A 23,985-nucleotide genomic window follows, 5' to 3' on the forward strand; every position below is an offset into this window, starting at 1 on the left:
ATTGTTCTCACTCACTCATCTTGACCTGGCACATAACTCAATTTCTACTTTACCAAGAGGCATATTTGAGGACCTAACCTCTCTTACTCATCTTGATGTGAGCAAAAATGAATTGGTAACCTCCCAGGCTCAGCTTCCAGAGACCATGGACTATCTTGATCTCAGTCAGAATAACTTAAACAGCAGATACGAAAGAGAAAAGCAATGGATATGCCGCAACCCAGTATCATTTAACTTCAGTGGTTTAAACAGTGTAAATCATCTGAATTTGAGTCATAACGCAATTACTGTTGTAGATGGCGGTTGTCTACCTTGGCATTCGTATGCTATGTTTATTGTACACGTTATTGACTTAAGCCACAACAATATTGGAATCTTGGATACCGAAATTTACTGCATGGTGTATTTACAGTACCTCGACCTTTCATTCAACCGCATCAACTCTTTTGATAATTATGGACTGCCATGTGGGCAATCAACATTAGTAACACTTAGGCTGGATAACAATGCTATACAACGTATAATATTGGATCACGTCGATTACCTACTGAGTCCACAACCAAAATCACTGATAAACCTAAAGACATTGACTCTTTCTCAAAATCGCATTCAGCGTATCGAGACAGGACAATTCAGTCGGTTGGTCCGGCTGGAACATCTGGATCTCAGTCATAACGAGATCAATACCGTCATGCCATCCGCCTTCCGTGGACTTTATGATAATGTATCACGGTTAACATTCCTGGATCTCAGTGACAACCAAATACAAACTGTCACAATGATGACATTTGACGGTCTGAAGAATCTTAGGCATCTAAACCTGGCAGCCAACAGGATAGCAGAGATCGGCAACGCTCTTAACCATCTGTACATGTTGAGGAATTTGATTCTGAGCAGAAACAGGATGGCTGTATTAAATCAAACAACATTGGGTCCTGTTGTCTACCGGGTAGAGACTATCGACATTGCAGACAACCCGTTTCTGTGTGACTGTAACTTGATGTGGTTTGTTGAGTGGGCCCAGCAAAAATACGACAGGGTGCCGAACTTGTACAACCCTTATCCTGACTTTGGTCGAAGCTACAATTGCTCCCTTCCAGCTCGTCTGCGTGGACGACGTTTGATAGAAGGGTTGATGCAGAAAGAACAACCGAACGACAGAAATGATCCATCGGAAAGAATGTTCTTCGACACAGACTGTAGTCATGGATTCCGGCCCAACCGCCTCCTGGCTTGTGTACTCGCCTCTTCGGGCATCTTCCTCACCATGATGACCATTTTCCTGGTCGACTACAACATCGGCCGTGTTCAGTACTACCTGTGGATGTTGGCCAAATGGAGGAGACCGGGGATTGGAGAGGTAAGGAACCAAGAGCCGCCCAGATACACGCACGATGCTTTTCTTGCCTACAACAACCGGGACGTCCGGTGGGTTATACATGAAGCAATAGAGAATCTTGAGCCGGAATACAGTCTGGTCATACACGAAAGGGACTTTGCAGTCGGTGCTCCCATTGTGGAAAACATCGCGGATGCCGTGACAAACAGCCGGAGAACCGTCTGCCTCATCACCAGGAACTTCCTGAAGAGTAAGTGGTGCGAGTACGAGTTCCAGCTGGCCCAGTACCACATGTTTGAGGAGGGGGGAGGGGTGCGTCTCATCCTGGTGCTTTTGGAGAGGATTCCTGACCAAATGTTGAAACGGTTCCGCCATTTGAACGCCGTTATAAAGAGGGACACGTACCTGACGTGGCCTCACGACGTGCGGAAAAGGCCGCTGTTCTGGAGGCGACTGCGAGACGCTCTGGGCGATCCGCTGCCCCGGGACCCAGACCCTCAGCTGCACGGACAGGATCAGGAACGGAACATTCCGGAACAGGAGCCACAAGCTCCTGGACGAAATATTCCTGAACAGCAGGCACGAGCTCCAATTAGGATCATTCCAGAACAGCAAGAACAGGCTCGGGCTAGGAACATTGCCGAAGTGCAGGTACATGGCCCCATGCAAAATATTCAGGAAGTGCAAGATGAAATTCCATTGCGAGATGCCAACTACCAGTGGTTTGAAGATGAAGATGATATGCCTCTTCTACCACTGTAGATCAATATAAAGTTTACTGTTATTGTGTTGGAGTGTATATTCTGTGGTTCCAGAAGATTGTGCATTTTTGCGTCAAGTGTATTGTATAGTCTATACATCAAAATGGAGTTTTGCTTAAAACCTAAACAATTAGTCTATCATTCAGTACGATAGTAATTAGTATTGCAATTTTATATTCCTTTACATGTATTTACCATCATATCTTTTAATATTGCTTTTTTTATAACCTGCAGGCATGAGTTTGTAATAAGCTTGTGGATTGTTGAACACAATGTAGTTTTAACTAATGATGCATGGTAGGTTTTGGGTGGGTTAGGATTAACTAACATGTTGTTTTAGAATTCGTATCTAGAATGATTATATATCTTTTAACATTGTACCATTTTAGTCATTGTATTATGTTGTTACATTTGTCAAGGTTTTTCAATCTATTAGTGATAGGAATTGGTATGATAAATGTCACTTTGTGGTCTAGATCATTAAAACTGGTTGAATAAACAGTCCTGTAGTGAGCATGATTAACAAGAGTTCCGAGATCTCATACCTCCATGAAATATGGGCTTGCTTTGTCCTCATTAATTATGCAAACAACCTCTACATTAACATAATATATGCATAGCGACGCAAACCTTTAAGTAACTTACACATGTTACGAGGTATAAAATTCCCATCATTCACCAATAAGGATTCACAGAATTTTCACATTAATTATGCAAATTAGGTCATCATTTGCATAATTGGTATCTGTTGATGTTCCGCCTGCCACAGATTAAATAGATTACATGTATAGCAGTACCATTATATGAAACACTGTAATTATAGAACTTCCTCATTAATTATGCAAATTAAGTCCTCATTTGCATAATTTGCATTTAATCATGTACAACTGTCTCTCAGGTACCTACACACCAAAAATGATGAAAATATGTTGTTCCAATGTGGACTTATTGGATTTGAAAGTTTTTACCAGAAACTAACCTGCAGTTCCAGAACAAGCTGCTAGGGGGACCAAACTTACGCCACTTATTCCTGACAGGATTAGCTATCTGTCACGAAAAAGTCAAGACCATAGCATGTTCAGGACAAAAGATACAAAAACCGGAAGTTCTGCTGCAGTACCAAGGTCATCCACCAGGAGGCCCATACTTGACCTTGACCTTTGTCTTTCCAAGACTTACCATCGTACCAAATATCATCACAATCCATAAAGGCGTTCTGAAGTTATGCTGACTACAAAGTTGCGGAAACACAGACAGACACACACACACACACAGACAGACACACACACAGACATACATACAGACAGACACGCCAAAAACAATACCTCCATTTTTCATGGAGGTAATAAATCGTTTTGGGTAAACCTTATCCTCAACAGGCCCTTTTTGATTGGCAGGGGGGGTGAACTTGATATACACGAGGCTCTTCTTGATTCGTTGATAATTGAAGGCTAAACTTGATACTCACCAGGCCGGTCTTGATTGGATATGAGGGGAAATTGGATTCTTAGGAGGCCAGTCTTGATTGGTTGAGGGGAAACTTGATACTCACGAGGCCCTTATTGATTGGTTGAGCTCAGCGGGGGAAATTTGAAACCAGATACCAGACCCACCTTAATTTTTTGAGGGGGAACTAGTTTTATATAGGGAGGGAGGAAGAGAGAGAGAGAGAGAAAGAGACATAGATAGATAGAGAGAGAGAAAGAGAGAGAGAGATCGTAAGTAACAACGATTTATGCAGCCCTGCGACAGGTTTTTATTTAGCTCCATGGAGCCAGTTCCATGCACTACGTATGCATATACATGGTTCACGTCATCTGAAACAAAATTGACCTCTATACAACTAGCTCTGTTGAGCCAGTCGTAAAGGTTCAGGTAACAGATACGGTACCAGGTGGTACCCAAAATATAAAGAGGTGAGACTTGTTTTAGGACAATTTCAAACGCTTCAAGTATTAAAATAATGACGAATATGTGCTGAGAAAGGGCAGTAAATGTCAATATCTAATAGATTTCCTTATCAAAAATATTTTGTTTTGTTTTGTTTTGTTTTGTTTTGCCGACCTGTGAAATTTCATCGGATTAGTCCTTTGGAACTTTGCGGTTACGTCATACGTTACGAGCGAAAAAATGGCGGCGACCAATTTGAAGACGGTAGGTGCCAGCCGTAAGGCCAAGTTGATTTGAGTATATGGATGGCATATCCTCTGGGAACGTGCGAATAAAAAAAGTTTGGCAAAAAAAAGTTGCTTTCATTATGAAATCTACGTGGTCATGAAGGTTGAACAAATGACACAGAGTATGGGGAATAATCTACTCTTCAAATTCATTTCTTTACATTTTCGTCTTTTTCGTTTGATTTTGGCATCCTACGACATTGGTATCGTTTTCCAATATTTTGTTTTGCAACTTACGGTATATATTTGATAATTTTGCAACTGTTCTCTACGATTTACAATATGGTTGAAAACTTAACTCTTTTGTTGGAAAATGCCGAAAATTCATGCGCGCGTGGATGTCATCCATATAATTAAAAACATTGCCTTACGCTCTACGTTGAATTAGGGCGGCCCGTCTACGCTCTTATTCTTATAGATCACTTGATCATTGATTATCCCTAGTAAAATTTTGTATTCTCATCTTGGGAAAGGAAATCGCGTGCCCATAAAGTAGTAATACAGGCCTACAATGCCACAATGTAAACTCACAATGTGCAAGGTTTCTGTTTCGTCCTTCGTTCTCCGAGTCCAACGCGGCAGTGCCCCGCGTTGCGCAGTACTGTTTTGAACGTAACACGTACACCAGGGGTGCCGGAGTATACAGTGCAATTTTACGGAATACAGTACAATTGTAAAATTGCACTGTATACATACTCTGGCACTCCTGTACACTCTGCATACAACGGGAGCTATAACCTCATTGGCTGAAGCAGGTAAAATTACAAATCATACCAATTCTGTTTTGTCGCTAGAAAAGTAAGTGATGAGTTAAGCCTTGGTCACAACCCGCCGTACGTGCTTCTGCGTGCTGTCTACGTGCAAAAACGTGGCCAAACGTAGGGCATCCGTGCGTGGTGAGTACCGCCTCCGTACGGAATCCTACGGATTTGGGAGCACGCAGACACGTAAAACTTTTTCTACGTGCGGTCTGCGGATTCACCACCCGTACGTGCGAGTAGGGGCGACACGCGTGCCCCGTACGTACTAGAAGCATGTGTGAGTACGGCCTCCTTATATACGGTATGAGTTGCAATCGCACAGAGATCGTCACGTGTAAACACGTACAATTCACTTACCACTTGCGCAACGTACGATGCACGCAACCGCTCACGGCCACACCTTGCGCAACCGTGCGAGTGACGTGCGAGTGACGTGCGTCGACGCCACTCCTTCCCCACGTTTTCAGAAAAAACGTAGCAGACGTAGCCTCCCAAAAAACGTACGGACAAAAAGCACGTATGGCGGGTTGTGACCGAAGCTTTATATTTGCAGACAGGAAATGAAATTTAACATATGTTACACTGTTAACATAATATTCATATTGTGATCACGCAGTCTGAGTTAAAAGCCTATTGTGTATGGAACATTTTTTTACAAAAAATTGAAATATTTTAATGCAAACAAATATTTGTGTGATTGTTATTTAGTTCCACTTTAAAACACATTTGTGCAATTATCTCACATTTCTGACATTTACGTTTCTCACTAAAAATAAAACAGACCACACGAGGCGCACTAATTTTGTGGCACCACCAATGTAAACAAACATGGCTGACAAGTTGTGTTTCCAGCTTTTAAACACACTGAGTATAGGCCGGCGTCATATGTATTTCGGTACCTCCACTTCCTAATTTTGAATGTCATTTACTTGCAATGGATCGGGTTAGAGTTGTTTTAACGAATACTTGGTAAAGAACTGACTAGAAATTTCCTTTTTGTACAATGGTACCGTCCTAATGCTTAATACACAATGTGTGCAGCGTTAACAATGAAAATGAAACTGCTACAAGGTTCCAGTCCGGACATCTACCCGTGCTGGTCTACAGGGTCGGACATGCTCACGCCCCGTTCCTCATTCTATTTCAAGGCTCCAATCGTTCAAAGGTTATGATCCGTCCAGACGCCGTCGGTAGGCAAGTTCTAACTTGTCCGAGTTCTTAGAAGTCGGCGGACGGTTTAAATAGCAGATCGGATCTCGACTTTGTGATGATTCACCGTGACAGTCACTGAGAGCAACAGGTTTGACTATGCTGAAACATCGCAGGTGAGCATTCATTTAATATTATGACGGAATATGACCTACATAATAATGTTTCTGATATCTATGATAATTTGTTGTCAACGCACACATAACTAGAAAGGCCAATATTTGCTTTGGAGCAAATACAGCGATGGGTTCACCACATTTTACGACATGGCAGGGACAGAATGAGAAACACAAGGGAAAACAATGATTTACATTGATATAACTATAATATGAAGTAAAATACAACTAAAACAACAGTTGGATAGATATTCCCTACTTTATTGGTTAGGATTTTTAATTGCATAATGCAAACTGTTGATTTTCGAAATAAAAAAAAAACGTCCATGCCCGGCATTCCACTGCTGGAGCAGGAAAGCTTGAAATACCTACCAAAACACTTGAATACAGACATACTGTCAGTATGGAAATGCTTCTGTGCAGGTGTTAATCAAGTTAAATCCCAACAGCCAATCAGCAAGAAGTATGGAGGAAAGCTGCATGCCTATTGGTTGATGCCCTGCATTCCATTGTGATGACTCATGTCCAAACGTGGTAAACAAGGCACCCTAACACAGTAATACATTTGCTATAACACAGCCAAAAAAACTCAAATAAAACCATTCTAAAAGCCTGTATCACAATAATTTAAAAAACGCCTAGGGGTATTTGCCCACTGTACCTCCATACCAAATTTCAGGACCTTGGGCCCTAAAATGAAGAAGCTGAATCCATTTAAAAAATGGCAGGAGGAGAAGGAGGAGGAGGAGAAGAAGAAGAAGAAACATCAGAAAAAGCAATATGGTTTCACCACACCACTTCGTGGTGTGGTGAACCCATAATAATTCAAATCATGTGTTGTATAGCTGTTATAAATGTTCACTTCCGTGTTTGAACCCCGTTATTCTAAAGACACCGTTTCGACCTTTTTTAAAAACAAACTGCAATCGTTTATTTTGGATATACGTGTGTATCATTTTTTAGAATGTTTAAAACGAGTGAAAAACGGAAATTAAGCCACGATCGCGAAGTATTTAAAATCCCGGAAGTGTCGCTTGCTGACATTACTTAAATGCTACATGTAGCATTAATTTGCACAACACAACATTGTGTTTCAACTTCAGTGACATTTTTTAATAATAACCTCCTTGGTTTCAGCTTTTCTTTCTGTCGTAAGGGTTTAGTTTGAGACAATGATTCACTCGTCTTTGCGGTTATAATTTGCTGTGAGTCAGACCTTTCTAACCATTATGGCATACCTGGACTCTCACCTGTAGACGTTATTACGACACTTTTCCCGAGGGTGTGCATGGGGGATCCTGGCAACGCTTATGATACAGAATTACCGATATCACCTCAGCTTTTCAAGTGACCTCTTTAGAATGTGTTTTTCTTCTTCTTTAGAATGGGTTGTCTATTTGCGGATCTTGGACGCTCCTTTATGATTTTAGGCCCCTTGGCGTATATTAATATATATAAATTGACACGTATCATGCGAATTTTTTTCAATATCAACGTTAATCGCTTTGTGAAGGATGGATTTAGGATAACAAATAACATGCTACGTGTAATTAAAGTGACCCATCACACTTATTATAAACGAATGATTTCTCTCAAAGCTTACCAAATGGTGAACGAAAGCTACCGTCAACGGTGAAATAAAATGGCTTCACGGAAAAGTACATGCAGACACTCCTTCCTGTCCTCTGATTCACACAGGCTGAATCACCGAGGACCAACTCTCGCCCCTAACGGTCACGTGAACTCAGTTTCGAGCGAGATTTGGCGAGATTCGTAGAAAGAAGCGAAGCAGACATCCCAAGTCGTGGACGATCCTGCTTTGTTTCCATTCTCTTCTGACGTCGTTTCTCGCGCTCCTTGGAGATTTCTCAAGACGTTTTGGTCAGAATATGTTTCCTTGGCTTTCACATGCTCCAAGTATGACGTAAAATCGGCGTAAACCTTGCGTGGAGAGCGGGAAAAGGTATTATTTCTGACCGTCAGACGACGCTTTGAGTAAGAGGGCAGCAGCCATCAGTTGTTCCGTCAGGGGTCCACCAGGCGATGCCAACGTAAGTACACACAGACGACGTTTCGGTTTTCATCGACTCGTGTACTGTACAGGAATGTTGGACACTCAATTAACACATAGTTTACATCAAACAGACTTTAGAGAGGAAAGAGACGCTTACAATTCTTTACTGAATTGGGAGTGTGTGTTGTGGATTACTGTAAAATATACTAGTACTGTAAGTGTAAATCGTAATCCCCCAACTTCGGACTTGTGCAGCATGCATCCTGTGTTCTCAGAACAAGAGAACTTTTTATAGGCAATGACTAGTAAAGCGTGAATCTTAATGTCAAGAAAAGGAAAACTTATTATGTTGTATTTTCAGTCCTAGGCCAAATAGAAATGTATTATTATTTTGTTTGCAGGGATCTAATTTTGGGGTAGGAGATGAAAGGGGGTTTTCACAGTGTTTTTAAAAACAAATAGTAGTAATCACTGTGCTATAGTAGTAGTACAGTGGAAACTCGTATAAACCAGTCTACTACTAGCATTTCTATTCGTGTTATGATTTTACTGTAGAGAGGCCACTACGAAAACAACTGCAAACGTGCAGATATAAACAGAGAACATCATACACAAACAAAAACAAGAACAGATTGAAACTAAAACTGAAGAATTAATGACTGTGCTGAACTTCGTACTAATTCTCAGAATCAAGCTTATCGTAAGAATTGAGGAACTTCCACGAGATTTGATGTGAACCAGAGATGTCCAAATCTGCTGAAGTGTAGGATAATTTTGCACAAATTCAGCCCACCTCGGCTGTTGTGATAGGTCATATTAATATGTCCCAAATGTCCACCGGAAAGTCTAAATGTCCACATCCCATCCTAGGGCCACACCAATTTAATTTCTTGCTTAACGGATTTTTCTAGAAAAATAATTGAGCGGGCGGGCGAAAAAAAAAAAAAACGGCCTAGGCATCCTATTACATGTAGTATTATGGCCCAAAATGGTACAATAGGAGCCATGAAGTCAACACACCAGGCTGGTTCAAAATTTAAACAATGAATTTTGAACTTTTAATGATACCATTGCATTGAAAGATGGACTAACTGTAACAACTAGGACGAAAAGGACTGTTTTCAACTGTTCAGGGCAAAATATGAGCATTTTGCAGTGATTCTGAATTTTTATTTTTATTTTTATTTGCAAATCAGAAAAAATGAAGCGGCGAATCCGTTAACCAAGAAATTAAATTGGTATGGCCTAGGATACATTTAAACTTCATCCAATTATTTCTGTATGATAGCTTTTCTTTAAAAAAAAAAAGAAAAACAACCTTGGCGTGTAATCATAACAAATGGCCAGATAAACAGAAACATTTGCCCATCACACACTTGCCACTTCCCAGTCACACAGTGCTGTTACCAAATGCTTGATGATAGTGTAAATACAATTAGAAATTCTATAGCAGTTGGCTTCACTTTTTATACCTTGATGGCTGGCCCCCATGAAATTGTTAGAATTTTTATTATGACTGCACTTCAAGGAGAGTTGAAAATGTAGTTGAAAGATTTTAAGAAGACAAAGAGTTGTACTTGTAGCATCTGTCTGCTTGGTCCATTTTTGGGAGATGTGGAAAGGTGTGATTGATATAAGCCTGTGGGAGAGAAGGGGGCTCCCCAGGGCAGCTGAGGGCAGCTGTTCAGTCCTGCAAAATGTTGGGCAAAGAAAGATAGACCGGTTATCAAAACATTCCTGCCAGGCCTAGTGTTCTCGCCACTGCCAGTCTTTTGGTCATTTGACAGAATTTTGCCACTCTTGACTCGTCTTTTACTGTCAAAAATTGGCATTTGAAGATATGGAAAGAGATGTCAAGCAGTAAAATTTGCTGAAAATACAAGAAATATCATTTCAGATGGTCAAGATTTCTGGGAGTTAATTATATAGAGCATGCTCCCAGACAATGATGTTGCGTCAAACAAAACTGAGTTGACGGAAAAAACATTCTGGGTTGATTCTAAATTGAAAACCCTCCGAGTCTGAAATGTCATTTATCGCATTTTCAAGAGCAATTTTTTTTCCTTCAGTGAATCGGATGACAAATCTGTCCACAAGAAAAAGGGTCTGTGAGACAGTCCCCATGCATTGTGACATGTTATAGTCACTTATACTCCAGGTCATTTTAGCTGAAATCTAAAACAAAAAAAGACTCCTACCTACTGACCCTAGTTTTTTCAGGACTGAAACCAGAAACGCAACTTTAATTTTCCTATGGCAGAATACATCCTATAATATAGGAAAAAAAATCATTTGTCCTAGGACGGTCCACAGTGTTTTGTAGGACAGATTTTTTTTTCAGATTTTTTTAGCCTGCCCGCCATGGCATGTTCAGGATGCACCACAAAAATGGCGTAGGACAAATAATATTTTTGCCCTTTGTAAACAGGACCAATGTAGTATGATAGCCCCAAGCTGTTAGAATAGAGTATTCCACAGGGTAAGACTTCCTGGGAAGCTCATTAGTAACTGGACCCTTGACCTTGTATGTCAGACCTTTCCTGGTTTTCCTTAGGCCAGGAAGACAGAAGGGTTAAGGGTTATCTCCTTGGAGACAGGTCAGAGATGGCATCGCTTGATGACATCATTCAAGATATTTACATGAATTATAATTTATTATACTGACAACTCCTTTGCATTTGTAAAATAAAAATAATAATGAAAACTTCTATTGTATATTGAATCAAAATTCAAATATTGAATCAAAATTCAAATTTAGTCACTACATGTCATTATAAATACATTTCCCAGCAAAGTTGAGTCTACATCATAGATGTTTGATGCCAATAATGCCACAATGCATGTGTACTTAGCAATCTGTGCTCAGTTGTTCCATTGTAACTTGGTGATTTGCATTTGCATGTAGTACATGTTAAATGAGTGAATTGTAAATGCGCTAATGTAATGTTTTTGTAGACCAATCAGACAATATGGCCATAAGAAGACTACTTTACTTAACTTAGATTTATCTCTGATTATCTCTGATTGAATGTTTTGGTCCTTAAAACTGCAAAACAGGATGTGTGGCAGCCAGGGTCTTTTTACCTTTGTCAGAAGGTTATGTGTTTAGGTATACCATATAGGGTTTGCTGATTTTCTTAAACTTGTTGGGTTGTGGTGCATGTATCTTCATATTTGGTTGGTAGGTTGTGGTTGGGAAAACGAAGGCCAAGATCGATTTCGGGCACTCTATCGGTTTTGTAGAGTACTGCAGTAGGATACATGGGTATGATATCTAGTCTTGTGGACATGTTATGATCCTGAAGTCAGTATCATACTATGTTGTGTGTTGAAAGGTAATGTACTTTAAACACTAGAAGTCATAGAAATATTTGTAAAATTTGAAATGTTGAAAGTCTTAAATGTAAACAGCTGGCATAATTGATCATAATTTTGACACCCATGGTCTTCTGTTTGGTTCTCTTCTGGCTGTAATTGTAAACACTAGTTGGATGGGTTGTTAAGTTTAATAACATTGGTTACCAAAAAATTCACCATCATGTTGCATTCTTGATACAATGTATGGAACTGACTATGTTCCTGCAGTTCGAAAACAAGCTGCTAAAGGGCCGAAACCTAACCTTCCATGAGAAAATCAAGACCATGGCATGTCCAGAACAAAAAAAAAAGAAGAAACAGGAAGTTACGGGGGGTAACGCTGTAGTACAATGGGATTGTAACGTTACTTGGAGGCCCAAAACCTATACATATGGTATGGAGTGACTCCCTCAGTGAAATCATGGTTATGATTATCAGTCCCCAATTTGCATTAAAGCAACTATGTGTGACTGTGAGTGAGTGAGTGAGTGTACATTTTAAGCTACCTACATGCCATGAAAATCTTTCATGCTTTGAAAGGTCCCTTGCAGTTCCAGAGCAAACTGGTAGGGGGCCAAACACATACCACTTATTTCTGACATTAAAAGATATCTGCCACCAAAAAATCAAGACCATATAGCATGTCCAGGACATTAAGATATAAACACTGGAAATTCTGCTGCAATACCAATGTCAGCCATCAGGAGGTGCACATTTGACCTTAATCTTCTTTGTCTTCCAAAGACTTTCCCACAAACCAAATCACAATCCATAAGGCCTTCTAAATCTGATTGAAGTTCTGAATCTGAAGTTACATTCGGTGTATGCTGACCACAAATCTACAGAAACACAGACACACACACAGACTGACCTCAAAAAATTTTACAGAGGTAATAATATCAATAAGTTGCAAGCAGGCCTTTATAATTTTATTTCAATGGGCCAAACTGCTTATGTTTGTAGACATATGTACATGTATTTATATAGCTAAGATTGCCATTCACTACAGTACAGTATCATCAAACTCTGCCAGCCTTGTTTACCACACAACAGTGTCAACTGACCTAATTTTTGCCATCCCTAGGGATTTCTCTAGAATAACTGACCCATTAGTTGGTAGGTGATATTTCAGACAAGTGACTCCAGCAGTAATGGGGCCTGGAAGTAAAAAGACTGTCGACCAGTCCTGTATCTTTAGAGTGATGTTTGATGGAAATGGGTACTTGTCAGTGCCTTTGAGTCTGACCTATTGCCAGAGTTGGCTTTTGTTATGATAGGGCACATTTCCAAAGTCGTGGTCAGTTATTTTTTTAGAATTTCCCTAAATGCATTCATTCATGAAACTGAAATTAGAAGATTTTTGACCAGTTTAAGAATATTACCTACTAGCTATAGAGTAATTCCACTGTTGATTTGAGTGATCTGGCATTTTACATGTAGTAATTGATTGGCAACTAGAGTTCCCTGATCTCATACCTTCGCCAAATGATGTTAATCTTTATGCCGTTCTAGCATTTCCTCATAAATTATGCAAATGAGGTCCGGATTTGAATACATTATGTGTAATGATGTCCACATTCACTGAACTTTCAAATACCACAGGTATGAAATTCCAGGCAGTTATCATTACATATATTATAAAATTTTCTCATTAATTATGCAAATCAAGTCTTCATTTACATAATCAATATCTGCCTGTGTTTCTCTTGTTCTCAATTACCAATGTCACAAGCTTCAATAGTCCTATCATGGAATGCAGCTGATTTAGAGAAATTGCCATAAAATATGCAAATTACATGCATATTTGCATAATTGTCACATAATTATATCAAGCATTATGTAAGCTTGTAAGCTACATACATACCAAAAATCACGACGATTCGTCAACCGGTTCTTGAGTTATCCTCTTTTGAATATTTTCAAACCGATAGTCATACAGTTCCAGAGCAAGCTGCTAGGGGGCTTAAACTCACGTCACTTCTTCCACAGCGCAAGAGCTACCAACCATCCAAATTTCATCACCCTAGCATGTCTAGATCATGAGATACCAAAACCGGAAGTTCAGCTACAGTTCCATAACAAGCTGCTAGGGGGTCCAAAATCTAATCATTTCTAGGTCTCATCAAGACCTTCCCACCTACCAAGTATCAAGACAATCCATTTAAGCCTCCTCAAGTTATCATGTTTACAGACACACACAAACATATACACGAAAGCCTCTGAAAACATAACCTTCTTGGCAAAGGTAATGAGGTACACTTCTACTTATGTAATTGCAAGAGAATGGATCCTATATAGTGTGAATATGATGCATATTGTGTTATTGGTACTTCATCTATTTTAGTGGAGAACGCAGGGTTCTAGCTAGGATTTAATTTTAGCGTAGTGGCACTGGCCGCATGATGAGGGAGCGAAGCAGAGCTTTTAAAAATTTGAGCTTAAAAAGAGGCATTTGAGGGATACGCAAAGGGAAAAAATTATTTCTAAGATATGTACAATGTATCCTTATTTTTTCACATTTGATCTGGCATTCTTGAACAAAGAAATACAGTCACAATGCCCCTATGCTGTATTAGAAATTAGGATAGGGGGAAATTTAGCGTAGGGGGGTAAAATTATTTATAGCCTAGGGGGGAAAATTTAGCGTAGGGGGTCAAAATTATAGCGTAGGGGGCCCCTACGCTACTTTGCACTAGCTAGAACCCTGGAACGTACGAGTGGAAAGGATTTTTTGCAGTGAAAATGATCCTGACTCTCCTTGGTGCATGTATAATTACAAAAGCACATAAAGTCAAATGCTGTAAATGCATGTGGGGAGGGTGGCACATGGAACATTTTCCTCAAACAAAAACATCATCCAGCAGTCAAGGAAAACTGGCTGGTTTCTCCATGATTTCTCATTAGTAACATCATCAATAATCAATATGATAAAAAATGATATGGTCATCATGGGCAGGTATCAGGCCTTGAGCGGACCCAACTCAGGGCGGACGCGTTTGCGTTGGCTAGGTGGTCACCTTGGACAGGTTGCTTAATGCTTGTGTCAATGGGTAAAATTTTTGGGACTGAGAAAAAGTGGTCACCATGGACTGGTGGCCTGCTTGAAGAGGTGGTCTCCTTGGCAGGTTTGACTGTATTATTAAGAAGAAGAAAAAGCGTAATACACGTAACAAGAAAGTAATGTAAGCAGCATTCAAAAATATTTTTATTTTTTAATGGAGTAAATTTCATTAACAGAACAGACAATGTACCTACATAAGTACATTTGTAGTCCTAGCGACACTAGTAGGGATGCCTTGAAATTCTGCTTGCATACATGGTTAGTGCAGGTACAAATGTAGCTAGGCATTCCTGATGTCTACCTGCACCTTGAAGTGAATGAAAGGTACTAACGTGGCTTCTATTACTGTACTGATTGTTACCATGATCTATGAAATAGAATTCAAATAAAAACACAATGACAAGGATGTGTAATACTAGCAAAGTAAGTTACATTTCAACAAAAAAAAAACACACTAGCTTGAAATAGGTATCCCTGCATATTAACATTTTCAAGTCATTCAAACTAACCTGCACCAGACAAATTTTATCTGCACCACCAAGGTTCCCTTTCCTGGTTCCCTTTTCTTTCCTTTGATTAACGACTAGTAGTAGTAGAGTAGTATGCCTTGTACCAAATTTGGTCAGAACAGGCAATGCCAATCAAGTATGAAATGTGAACTGTTTTGTTTGTTAGTGACAATTATTTTGTGTTTAAAGATAGGAATTAAATAGTCCAATGAAAATACATGTTGAGTCCTTCCCAAACTGCTTGCCATTCCTAAATATTATTTATGACATGATTGTGTTTTCCTACTCTCTATGTGACAATCTATAGGTCCTGGCATGTAATTTTTCAAACTTTGAACCTAAACCTCTTTAATTTACAGTTATTATACATGTACATGTATGTAGAATGTGACATGAGGTGTGTTGTGGGGAAATTGTGTCATCCCTGATTCTATCTCTGGAATCCCTTATACTAAGTTATAAGTTAAAGTCTGGATGTCAGACCCATGCCAGGGTCTCACCGGGGTCTAGATCAACTGAGGGGAGTCTATAATAAAATTTCCTTGGAGATAGGTTAGCCCTGGGACCAATAGTATTGCAAGGAGCTACATTGTAGCTTGTAATGATGTCCTGCCAACAGTCTTGCACCCAGGCTAGCAAACTCCAGGACCTTCCATCTGCCTACTCAGGCCCTGGAAACAGTCTGATACCCAGGCTAGCACTCCCCATGACCTTACGATCTGTCTGCTCAGGCCCTGGAAACAGTCTGGCACCCAGGCTAGCAGCCCCCAGGACCTTCCATCTGCCTACTCAGGCCCTGGAAACAGTCTGGCACCCAGGCTGCAGTCCCCAGGACCTTCCATCTGCCTACTCAGGCCCTGGAAACAGTCTGGCACCCAGGCTAGCAGCCCCCAGGACCTTCCATCTGCCTACTCAGGCCCTGGAAACAGTCTGGCACCCAGGCTAGCAGTCCCCAGGACCTTCCATCTGCCTATCTCCCAGTCACAGTTCATTTAGGCTGAGGTTGTGTGTGATGGGATGTGCTGTCTTCTTCATGATGGATGGTGTTCTAAATATAAAGGAGTCTTCTCTATCTCCTGTGGTTTTATTGGAATTTCTATCCTGATGAATTAGAAAGAGCCATTTTGTGGTGGGCTGCCTGGGGGATGCGAGGTCTCCTATATTACTTTGGGTAAATTGAGTTATGTTAAGTTCATGCAGCATCTTACATGTATGTTGTGGTGGATTATGGCTTCTATCAGTTCCTGAACATCTGTGAGAAAGTAGTGTAGATTGTTTTGCAGTCGGCATGTTTGTGGCATGTATCGGGGGGCTGCCACATCCACCGGCCAACATTACTGGAATTGTTATGAATTATACTTGCCGTCGGATTATGGGAGTCAAAATTAATCTTGCATTTCTTGACCTTGTTGGTTCAAGAATGATGATGAACGATTTCCTCCTTCCTGGTTGGCTGCTTTATAGCGCTGTGGGGATCTGAATCGCACCTGCAATGGAGCAAACATGGATAACTACATTCTTCTCTCTAATGTTTTTGTGAGCTGATGTGAGGAGAGTGTTCTAACAACGTCAGGCCTGCATAATGTATTTGCCCTCGATCGTTTTGATTGTCAAATCTCTTTTTGAAAGCTTCAGCATCAAGGAGGATGTTGAAATGGCAAAGCAGACAACATCTTACCTTGCATTCAGAATTGTATGCTTACAAAACAGTAGGGGCTACCCAGGCAAATTCATTTTGCCAAGCAGTAATCACCTTATATATCTAGGCTTCAGTGGGGCCTTAATGGAAAAATCGACTGTGTCCCAAGAACAAAGCAGCTGATGCCGAAAATTAGAGTCTAGCCAAATCCCCGAGGACTTTGGGCCTCCTGTCAGGGATAAACCATCAGGCAGCCTGATGTTCATTATGCATGCAGGGTGCGTGGTATCATGGTCAACAACAGTGCTGGGTGCTAATGGAGGAGACGTCCACGCAACACAGCGAAGATGAGGACACAATTCCGTACTCCGGGCCCGGCGAGCACCTGGAATACAGCGGCACGGTCCTGTGGCACGTAGACGTGGAAGAGGAGAGGAGGTGGGGAGAAATGCACACCAGACAAATGTTCGTATGCGGGCATTTTCCCTTTCTTCCGTCGACATGTTCCACGGCTGTGTAACCCTTATGTTAGCTGATGTGGGACATCTGATTGATTTCCCGTGCATATTGATATAGAAGCTCGGACATTATGCCCGTTGCGTTACCGTGCTCAAAAAAATGATTCCCTTTTCTGTCTGGGAATATCAGCCATTGCAGCCGGCATTATGTGCACTGCTCACTGTTGGATGCCCGATGACCTATTTTTTCTGTGCATTGTTTGCTTGTGAAAAAGGTGTATGAATGTCGTAGCGGTAACTGCACCATCACAACATTACCATGCATAGCAACACTCTCCCCACCAGTCTTCACCTAAAAATAGCCCTACGTCTTCATTTGTCCTACTTCCAGATATCAGCCAAGCAAGTCCATTTTCCAATATTTTGAGGTTCCTGGAAGGTGTTTAGTACTTCCAGGAACGTGTGTCTGGCTGGGACCTCATTGGTGGTGCTGCCGGCCCCATATTACCATTTGCAGGTTGTGTAGACCCATAATTCATAAGCACATCAATTATTCAGAGTTGAAATGAAGCCAGGCATTGGCAGCATCTCTACCTGATTGAATTGAATTAGGGGGGCAACGTGATGTGTGCTTTTGATAGAAGGTCCCATTTATTGGGGAAATGAGTCTGTAGAAGTGTTGCATGTAGCTAGTTTCTGCCTGTCTGTCTGCTCATCAGGCTATGCACAGACGCGTCAGCGGTGCGATGGAAATCACAAGCCGATACAAGGACAGTCTGGGTCAGTTGGCATGGAGGTTGGCACAGACTACTAAATGAAGTCACGCCGGCGGATAGGATTTAGTTGATGATGATAAGAGGCAAGATTACAAACTGTTACCAATATGCAGTACACTGAACTGTATTATGGTATGGCAGTCAGGGGGCTGGGTTAAAAATATGTTTCCATGGCCCTCCTCTCCCCAGAAATTTTTCTTGTAAATCATGACAATTGTAAAGTTAAGTAAAAAGTGCCATTTACAGATTAAAGTAGCCAGTAGGAAGTGATGTATTATTGTAAAAGCCAGAATTGTTGCTGATGCATATCAAAACGAGAAAAACTAGCGACTACTAAAAAAGGCTATATATGCCTTGTAACGTCTACATGTAGTATTTTATTTTGATATACGAACATGTTAAAACTGGTAAATGATTATTGAAGCCAGCGTTCTTGCCAACCCTGGTTCAACTTCATGCCAAATTTTTGAAGACGGGGCAATCTGGGATAGGGGGAAATTGATTTTTAAACCTTCAATAACACATTTTCCTGCACTAAAAATGAGAGGCAAAATGTGGTTCTCCATCACACCAAAGGCTGGCCAATTTATGATACCTAATTTTTTGTCTAAAATCATGTTTTACAAAATTATAAAAACGTAAGCAGGTACATGTAGAGGGCCCCATGTAGAATCTGGGAAAATGTTCATATTACAAGTACATGTGTGTATCATTCAATATGTATATTCTTAGCTGTACATTATATGTATATCCTTTGTATGCATAAATTTTGTGGTGGGAAAATAATAAGGCCTGCAGATGGATGCCATTTTCAAATGGACTGAAAATTGGTTATTGCCTGTAATTGAAGGGAAATTTTATTTTCTGTTTTACGATAAACAGGATAATGAGTGTTAGTAATTAATTTTACAATTCAGCTCCTTTCTTAAGCAATTTCACTTTCAAAAATTTCATATCTATTAAAGATCAGGCATGTTTATCATCATTCCATCTAAGTAGATCACACTAGATTTAGATCACACCAAGAGAAAATGAGAATGCAATGGTGCAAAATGTTTCTTGAGTTCTGTACCATCGTTGGATGACTTGCTGTCTTGACAGCCATTTTGAACCAGCTTTGTTCTGTATTCAACACAAAAGTGTGTTCAGGGCTCGAAATTCATTTTTGGGAATACAGTAGGTGCACTGATGCACCCAACCTAAAAAATTGGGTGCACAAAAAATATTTTAGGTGCACCATATAAGATGAAATAAGTAGAATGTCTATAAAAACTATGATTATGTTTCATTTCAAGGAAAGCACTATAACAATTATTTTATTATTTTTTCTGACACTTATGCTGTAACTACTATATATTTAATATCTTTACATACATTAAACCTATGAAAATATTTGGATGCACTGGTGCACCCACAGAAAAAAAATGGGTGCACAACTCCAAATTTGGGTGCACTAAGGTGCACATGCACCCAGTATTTCCAGCCCTGATGTTAGATGGTGGCAGCTAGGATTGAGTCTCTGAAACATGTCCAGTAAATAAAGGATCAATTTAGTGTAGTGAGGGTTGTTGACCCCTAGTGCCATCGCCATGGTAACTAATGCCCTGGCCCATTGGGTCCGGTTCCCTTGGCTGTTGTTATTGGATTTGCACAGTCCACTGCATGGCTACTGTGCAACATTTGTCACTTAGACTTAACATGTATGGAGTAGCTGCTGCTCAAATAGTTCACAGTTCACTGGGAAATTTGCAAGTGATGAGGAATGATGTCATAAATTCATATTCTATGATGTACAATGTATGTACCATATATATTATAAATTAAATATATATATACTGGGCTCAAAATATCCAAATATTTTCGTAGGTTTACATATGTAAACATGTTAAATGTATAGTAGTATATACAGCATACAGTGTACATGTAGTCTTAATATCTAAGTGTCAGAAAAATAATAAAATCATTGTTAAATTTGTTAATACTTTTTTCTTTAGAAATGAAACATGATTAGTTTTCATCTTATATGGTACACCCAAAAAAGTTTTTGTGTACCTAGTTTTTATATCCTTCTTTTTTCCCCAATGCTCTAAATTATATGGTCAATATATGATTTTTCTTGTGTGTGTTTTATATTCATAGTAACTGTTGCCTACTCAGTGGTCTACTCAGGGCTCGAAATTCATTTTTGGGAATAGGTACACTGGTGCACCTAACCTGCACAAAAATATTTTAGGTGCACCATATAGGATAAAATAAGTAGAATATCAGCAAAAACTGTAATTATGTTTCATTTCAAGAAAAGTACTATAACAATGATTGTATTATTTTTTCTGACTCTTAGATGTTAAGAATATGCTGTAACAACTGTTAGTACATTCAATATCTTTACATACGTTAAACCTAGAAAATATTTGGTTGCACCAGTGCACCCACAGAAAAAAAAATTGGGTGCACTAAGGTGCACATGCACCCAGTATTTCGAGTCCTGCTACTACAATATTTCTTGGTGCAGTTGACAATGTGTATTGAATTGAGTTTTTTCCTCGTGTTTGTTGGCAGAAGTGACAGTGAACGCTGTGAAGCAAAGAAACTGAAGACAGAGGCCCAATACATGAGCACAGAGGAGAACGGAGAGGTACCATCATCACCCGAAAAGGCGCTGCTCAAATACGGAGAACTTGTAGTACTTGGGTAGGTCCTGTCGGCTATGAACAGTACAGATCTCAGATTAAATCCCTTCCCACACATTTTACATGCAGTTTTAATTCGTTAATTTCAACAAGAATTGCACTGATTTTTCTCAGATTTTAATTGAGAAGTGCTAGACTTTCAATGGTGTATTGCACAACTTTTGAAAGTTTGAGTACAGGTATTCCTGATGTTTGCCCTGTACTATTGCTAGTACATGTTACAGCATGCAAAATACCTGGTTGCCCTGGGCAACCAAATTTTACTTGGGGCAACCTATTTTTAAACCAAGGTAGCCCAGTGTGCTACGTGAATTTTACGAAGCCCCCCCCCCCAAAAAAAAAATCATGCCCACTTGGCTTGCACCACTGAATCCGGCAGATGCTTTTTAATTTTAGGTATTAATGGCTATTACTAGTATCAATTAACTATAGACTGTTAGAAATATGGTCAAAGGCTGTATGTAACAGTACTTACTTGAAAGTAGTAACTTTTAATTTTAAATGTTTTATAGGTGGGGCAACCTAAAATTCTGATGGGCAACCTACAGAATTTTGCAACCTACATGTACCTAAGTTGCCGTAGGTTGCCCACTGCGTTCAAAACCCAGTTCAAAAAAGTATTTTGTACACTGAATGTAGTACATTTGTAATGGTAATACCACCAGTGGGATTGTACAATTTGTATTCTACGTATGTAGACTTTGAATTAATCTTCCAGGTACAATGGGTCACTTCCGTATGGAGAGAAGGGTCGTCGCAAGACACGCTTCACATTATTCAAGCGAGCGGCAGCCAACGGGGTCAAGCCATCCACCCATCACATCGCCAAAACACCACAGGCCTCAAAGGTAGGAGCACCTTACGTAATACTTACCAAATCCATTCATGAGGGTAGCGTTGCAGAAATTTCATTCAGTTATGAATATTTTATGATGTTACCTGGCATGATGTAACAGTGGCCCATTTGGGTGGGGAAGGTTGTTTTTTTTTAGATCCTTTGTTACAGATGAACGGGCATTATTGAGAGGAAATCTGGCCTGGCCTAGGAAAAAAATGTTGTGTTTCCTGTTTCCCGATCGACCCTATAAAAAACTGCTGACCCTAGTCCTTTTTTTGTGTGTGCGGACCCCTGCAAGGGACGTAATTTTTTTTTACATTTCCTACATGTAGCTCCCATGATCTGACACCTGAGTGATGAAACATTTTACAATCGGTTTTCCAACATTGACATTGAAAATTTAAGTGTCCTCATGCAAGTTTTACTTTTTTTAACCTGTATTGTAAAATTTGGATCACCAGAGATTGCCAACGTTAAAAATAAGATTATCCCTACCTCGGTAGTACCTGTACCGACCATAATTTTTTCATGACTGAAACAGGAAACACTGCATTTCTGATATACTTTCTACATGTACATATACACAGTCCAGACCTAAACATTGTTCAGTCTATAGATTTCAATGGAAGGCCTTCCTTCCTCATTCTGACACATACTTTAGAAACCTGACCTTCACGTCAGTCAACACAAACCAGTTTACAATTTATCATTTAGAGAACTAATCTGACCTAAAATTTTATCAGCAATCAAGTAGGTAGCACTAGAATGTCCCCTGGAATGTGGCATCTGAAACAATCCTGGTCTGTGTTTTCTGACATTGGCGAAACAAACCCAGGAAAGGGCAGTAGTTTGTTTAACAATTATGTGCAATTGTTGGCATTTGCTAAATGGTGAGATAACCAAAGAGTAAATAAACACATGTAGACTTGTAAGGGTGCCTACAACCTTGGTTAAATCTGAGGGTGACATTCAGGAGTAAAGTTGCAGGCAAAGGTCATACTTGAAGGACACTTAAAACGCTGGTTGAAAGGTTCGATTTTGCCACAGAGGGACCTACAGTGTCTATAGTCTAACCAAATATAGTGTTGGGTATCGCTGGTATCTTCAAAGGACCCACAGTACGATAAGTCACATTGTCCTTGTATATGTACATGTACATGTAACTACTACATATACATATACATGTACAATGTAGCTGTCTATAGAACAAAAATATAGCCATTTGCAATGTAACTCAAAACCCAGACTGTTATGAATGAACAGCATTATATCATAATCTGACATTTTCTATGAGAGCCAGGGCATTGCGTAACATTCTTATCTTACACCAATAATTCATGAACTTAATATTTGAAAAAAATGGAAGTGTAATATACTTCAGTCTACTTTCAAAATTGCAGTTAGGCCATGTTGATTTGATTATATGGATGACATCCGCGCGCGCATGAATTTTCGGCCGTTTCCAAAAAAAAAAAAGTTTTCAACCATACTGTAAATCGTGCAAAAATATACCATAAGTTGCACGGAAAACATTTAGAAACTAGAAAGGCCAATATTTGCTTTGGAGCAAATACAGCGATGGGTTCACCACATTTTACGACATGGCAGGGAAAGAATGGGAAACACAAGGGAAAACAATGATTTACATTGATATAACTATAATATGAAGTAAAATACAACTAAAACAATAGTTGGATAGCTATTCCCTACTTTATTGGTTAGGATTTTTAATTGCATAATGCAAACTGTTGATTTTCAAAATAAAAAAAAACGTCCATGCCCGGCATTCCAATGCTGGAGCAGGAAAGCTTGAAATACCTACCAAAACACTTGAATACAGACATACTGTCAGTATGGAAATGCTTCTGTGCAGGTGTTAATCAAGTTAAATCCCAACAGCCAATCAGCAAGAAGTATAGAGGAAAGCTGCATGCCTATTGGTTGATGCCCTGCATTCCATTGTCATGACTCATGCCCAAACGTGGTAAACAAGGCAGACTAACACAGTAATACATTTGCTATAACACAGCCAAAAAACTCAAATAAAACCATTCTAAAATGCCTGTATTACAATAATTTTAAAAAATGCCTAAGGGGTATTTTGGCCCACTGTACCTCCATACCAAAATTTCAGGACCTTAGGCCCTAAAATGAAGAAGCTGAATCCATTTAAAAAATGGCAGGAGAAGGAGAAGGAGGAGAAGAAGAAGAAGAAACATCAGAAAAAGCAATATGGTTTCACCACACCACTTCGTGGTGTGGTGAACCCATAATAACACT

At 39.8% G+C, this 23,985-nt stretch overlaps 1 protein-coding gene and 1 pseudogene across 3 annotated transcripts in view; both read left to right on the forward strand.

Moving 5' to 3' along the window:
* The first annotated feature begins 1,205 nt into the window (after positions 1-1,205).
* Positions 1,206-2,101, forward strand: LOC109476977 (annotated as a pseudogene).
* Positions 2,102-6,302: 4,201 nt separating this feature from the next.
* Positions 6,303-23,985, forward strand: part of LOC109477108 (E3 ubiquitin-protein ligase pellino homolog 1-like) — a 30,616-nt gene continuing 12,933 nt past the window's right edge. Inside the window, exons 1-3 of one of the 3 annotated variants that reach the window (XM_019778166.1) lie at positions 6,303-6,363; positions 20,737-20,868; positions 21,586-21,715. In XM_019778166.1, the coding sequence (XP_019633725.1) occupies positions 6,347-6,363; positions 20,737-20,868; positions 21,586-21,715 (279 nt within the window). In that variant the 5' untranslated portion in view covers positions 6,303-6,346. Of the gene's footprint in view, positions 6,364-8,112; positions 8,415-17,195; positions 17,409-20,736; positions 20,869-21,585; positions 21,716-23,985 lie in introns of those variants that run through there. The other 2 variants (XM_019778167.1, XM_019778165.1) reach the window with 2 other exon arrangements.

This window comes from Branchiostoma belcheri, unplaced genomic scaffold, assembly GCF_001625305.1.
Source record: "Branchiostoma belcheri isolate BF01 breed outbred unplaced genomic scaffold, Haploidv18h27 scaffold4, whole genome shotgun sequence".
In the NCBI taxonomy this organism is placed as follows: domain Eukaryota; kingdom Metazoa; phylum Chordata; class Leptocardii; order Amphioxiformes; family Branchiostomatidae; genus Branchiostoma; species Branchiostoma belcheri.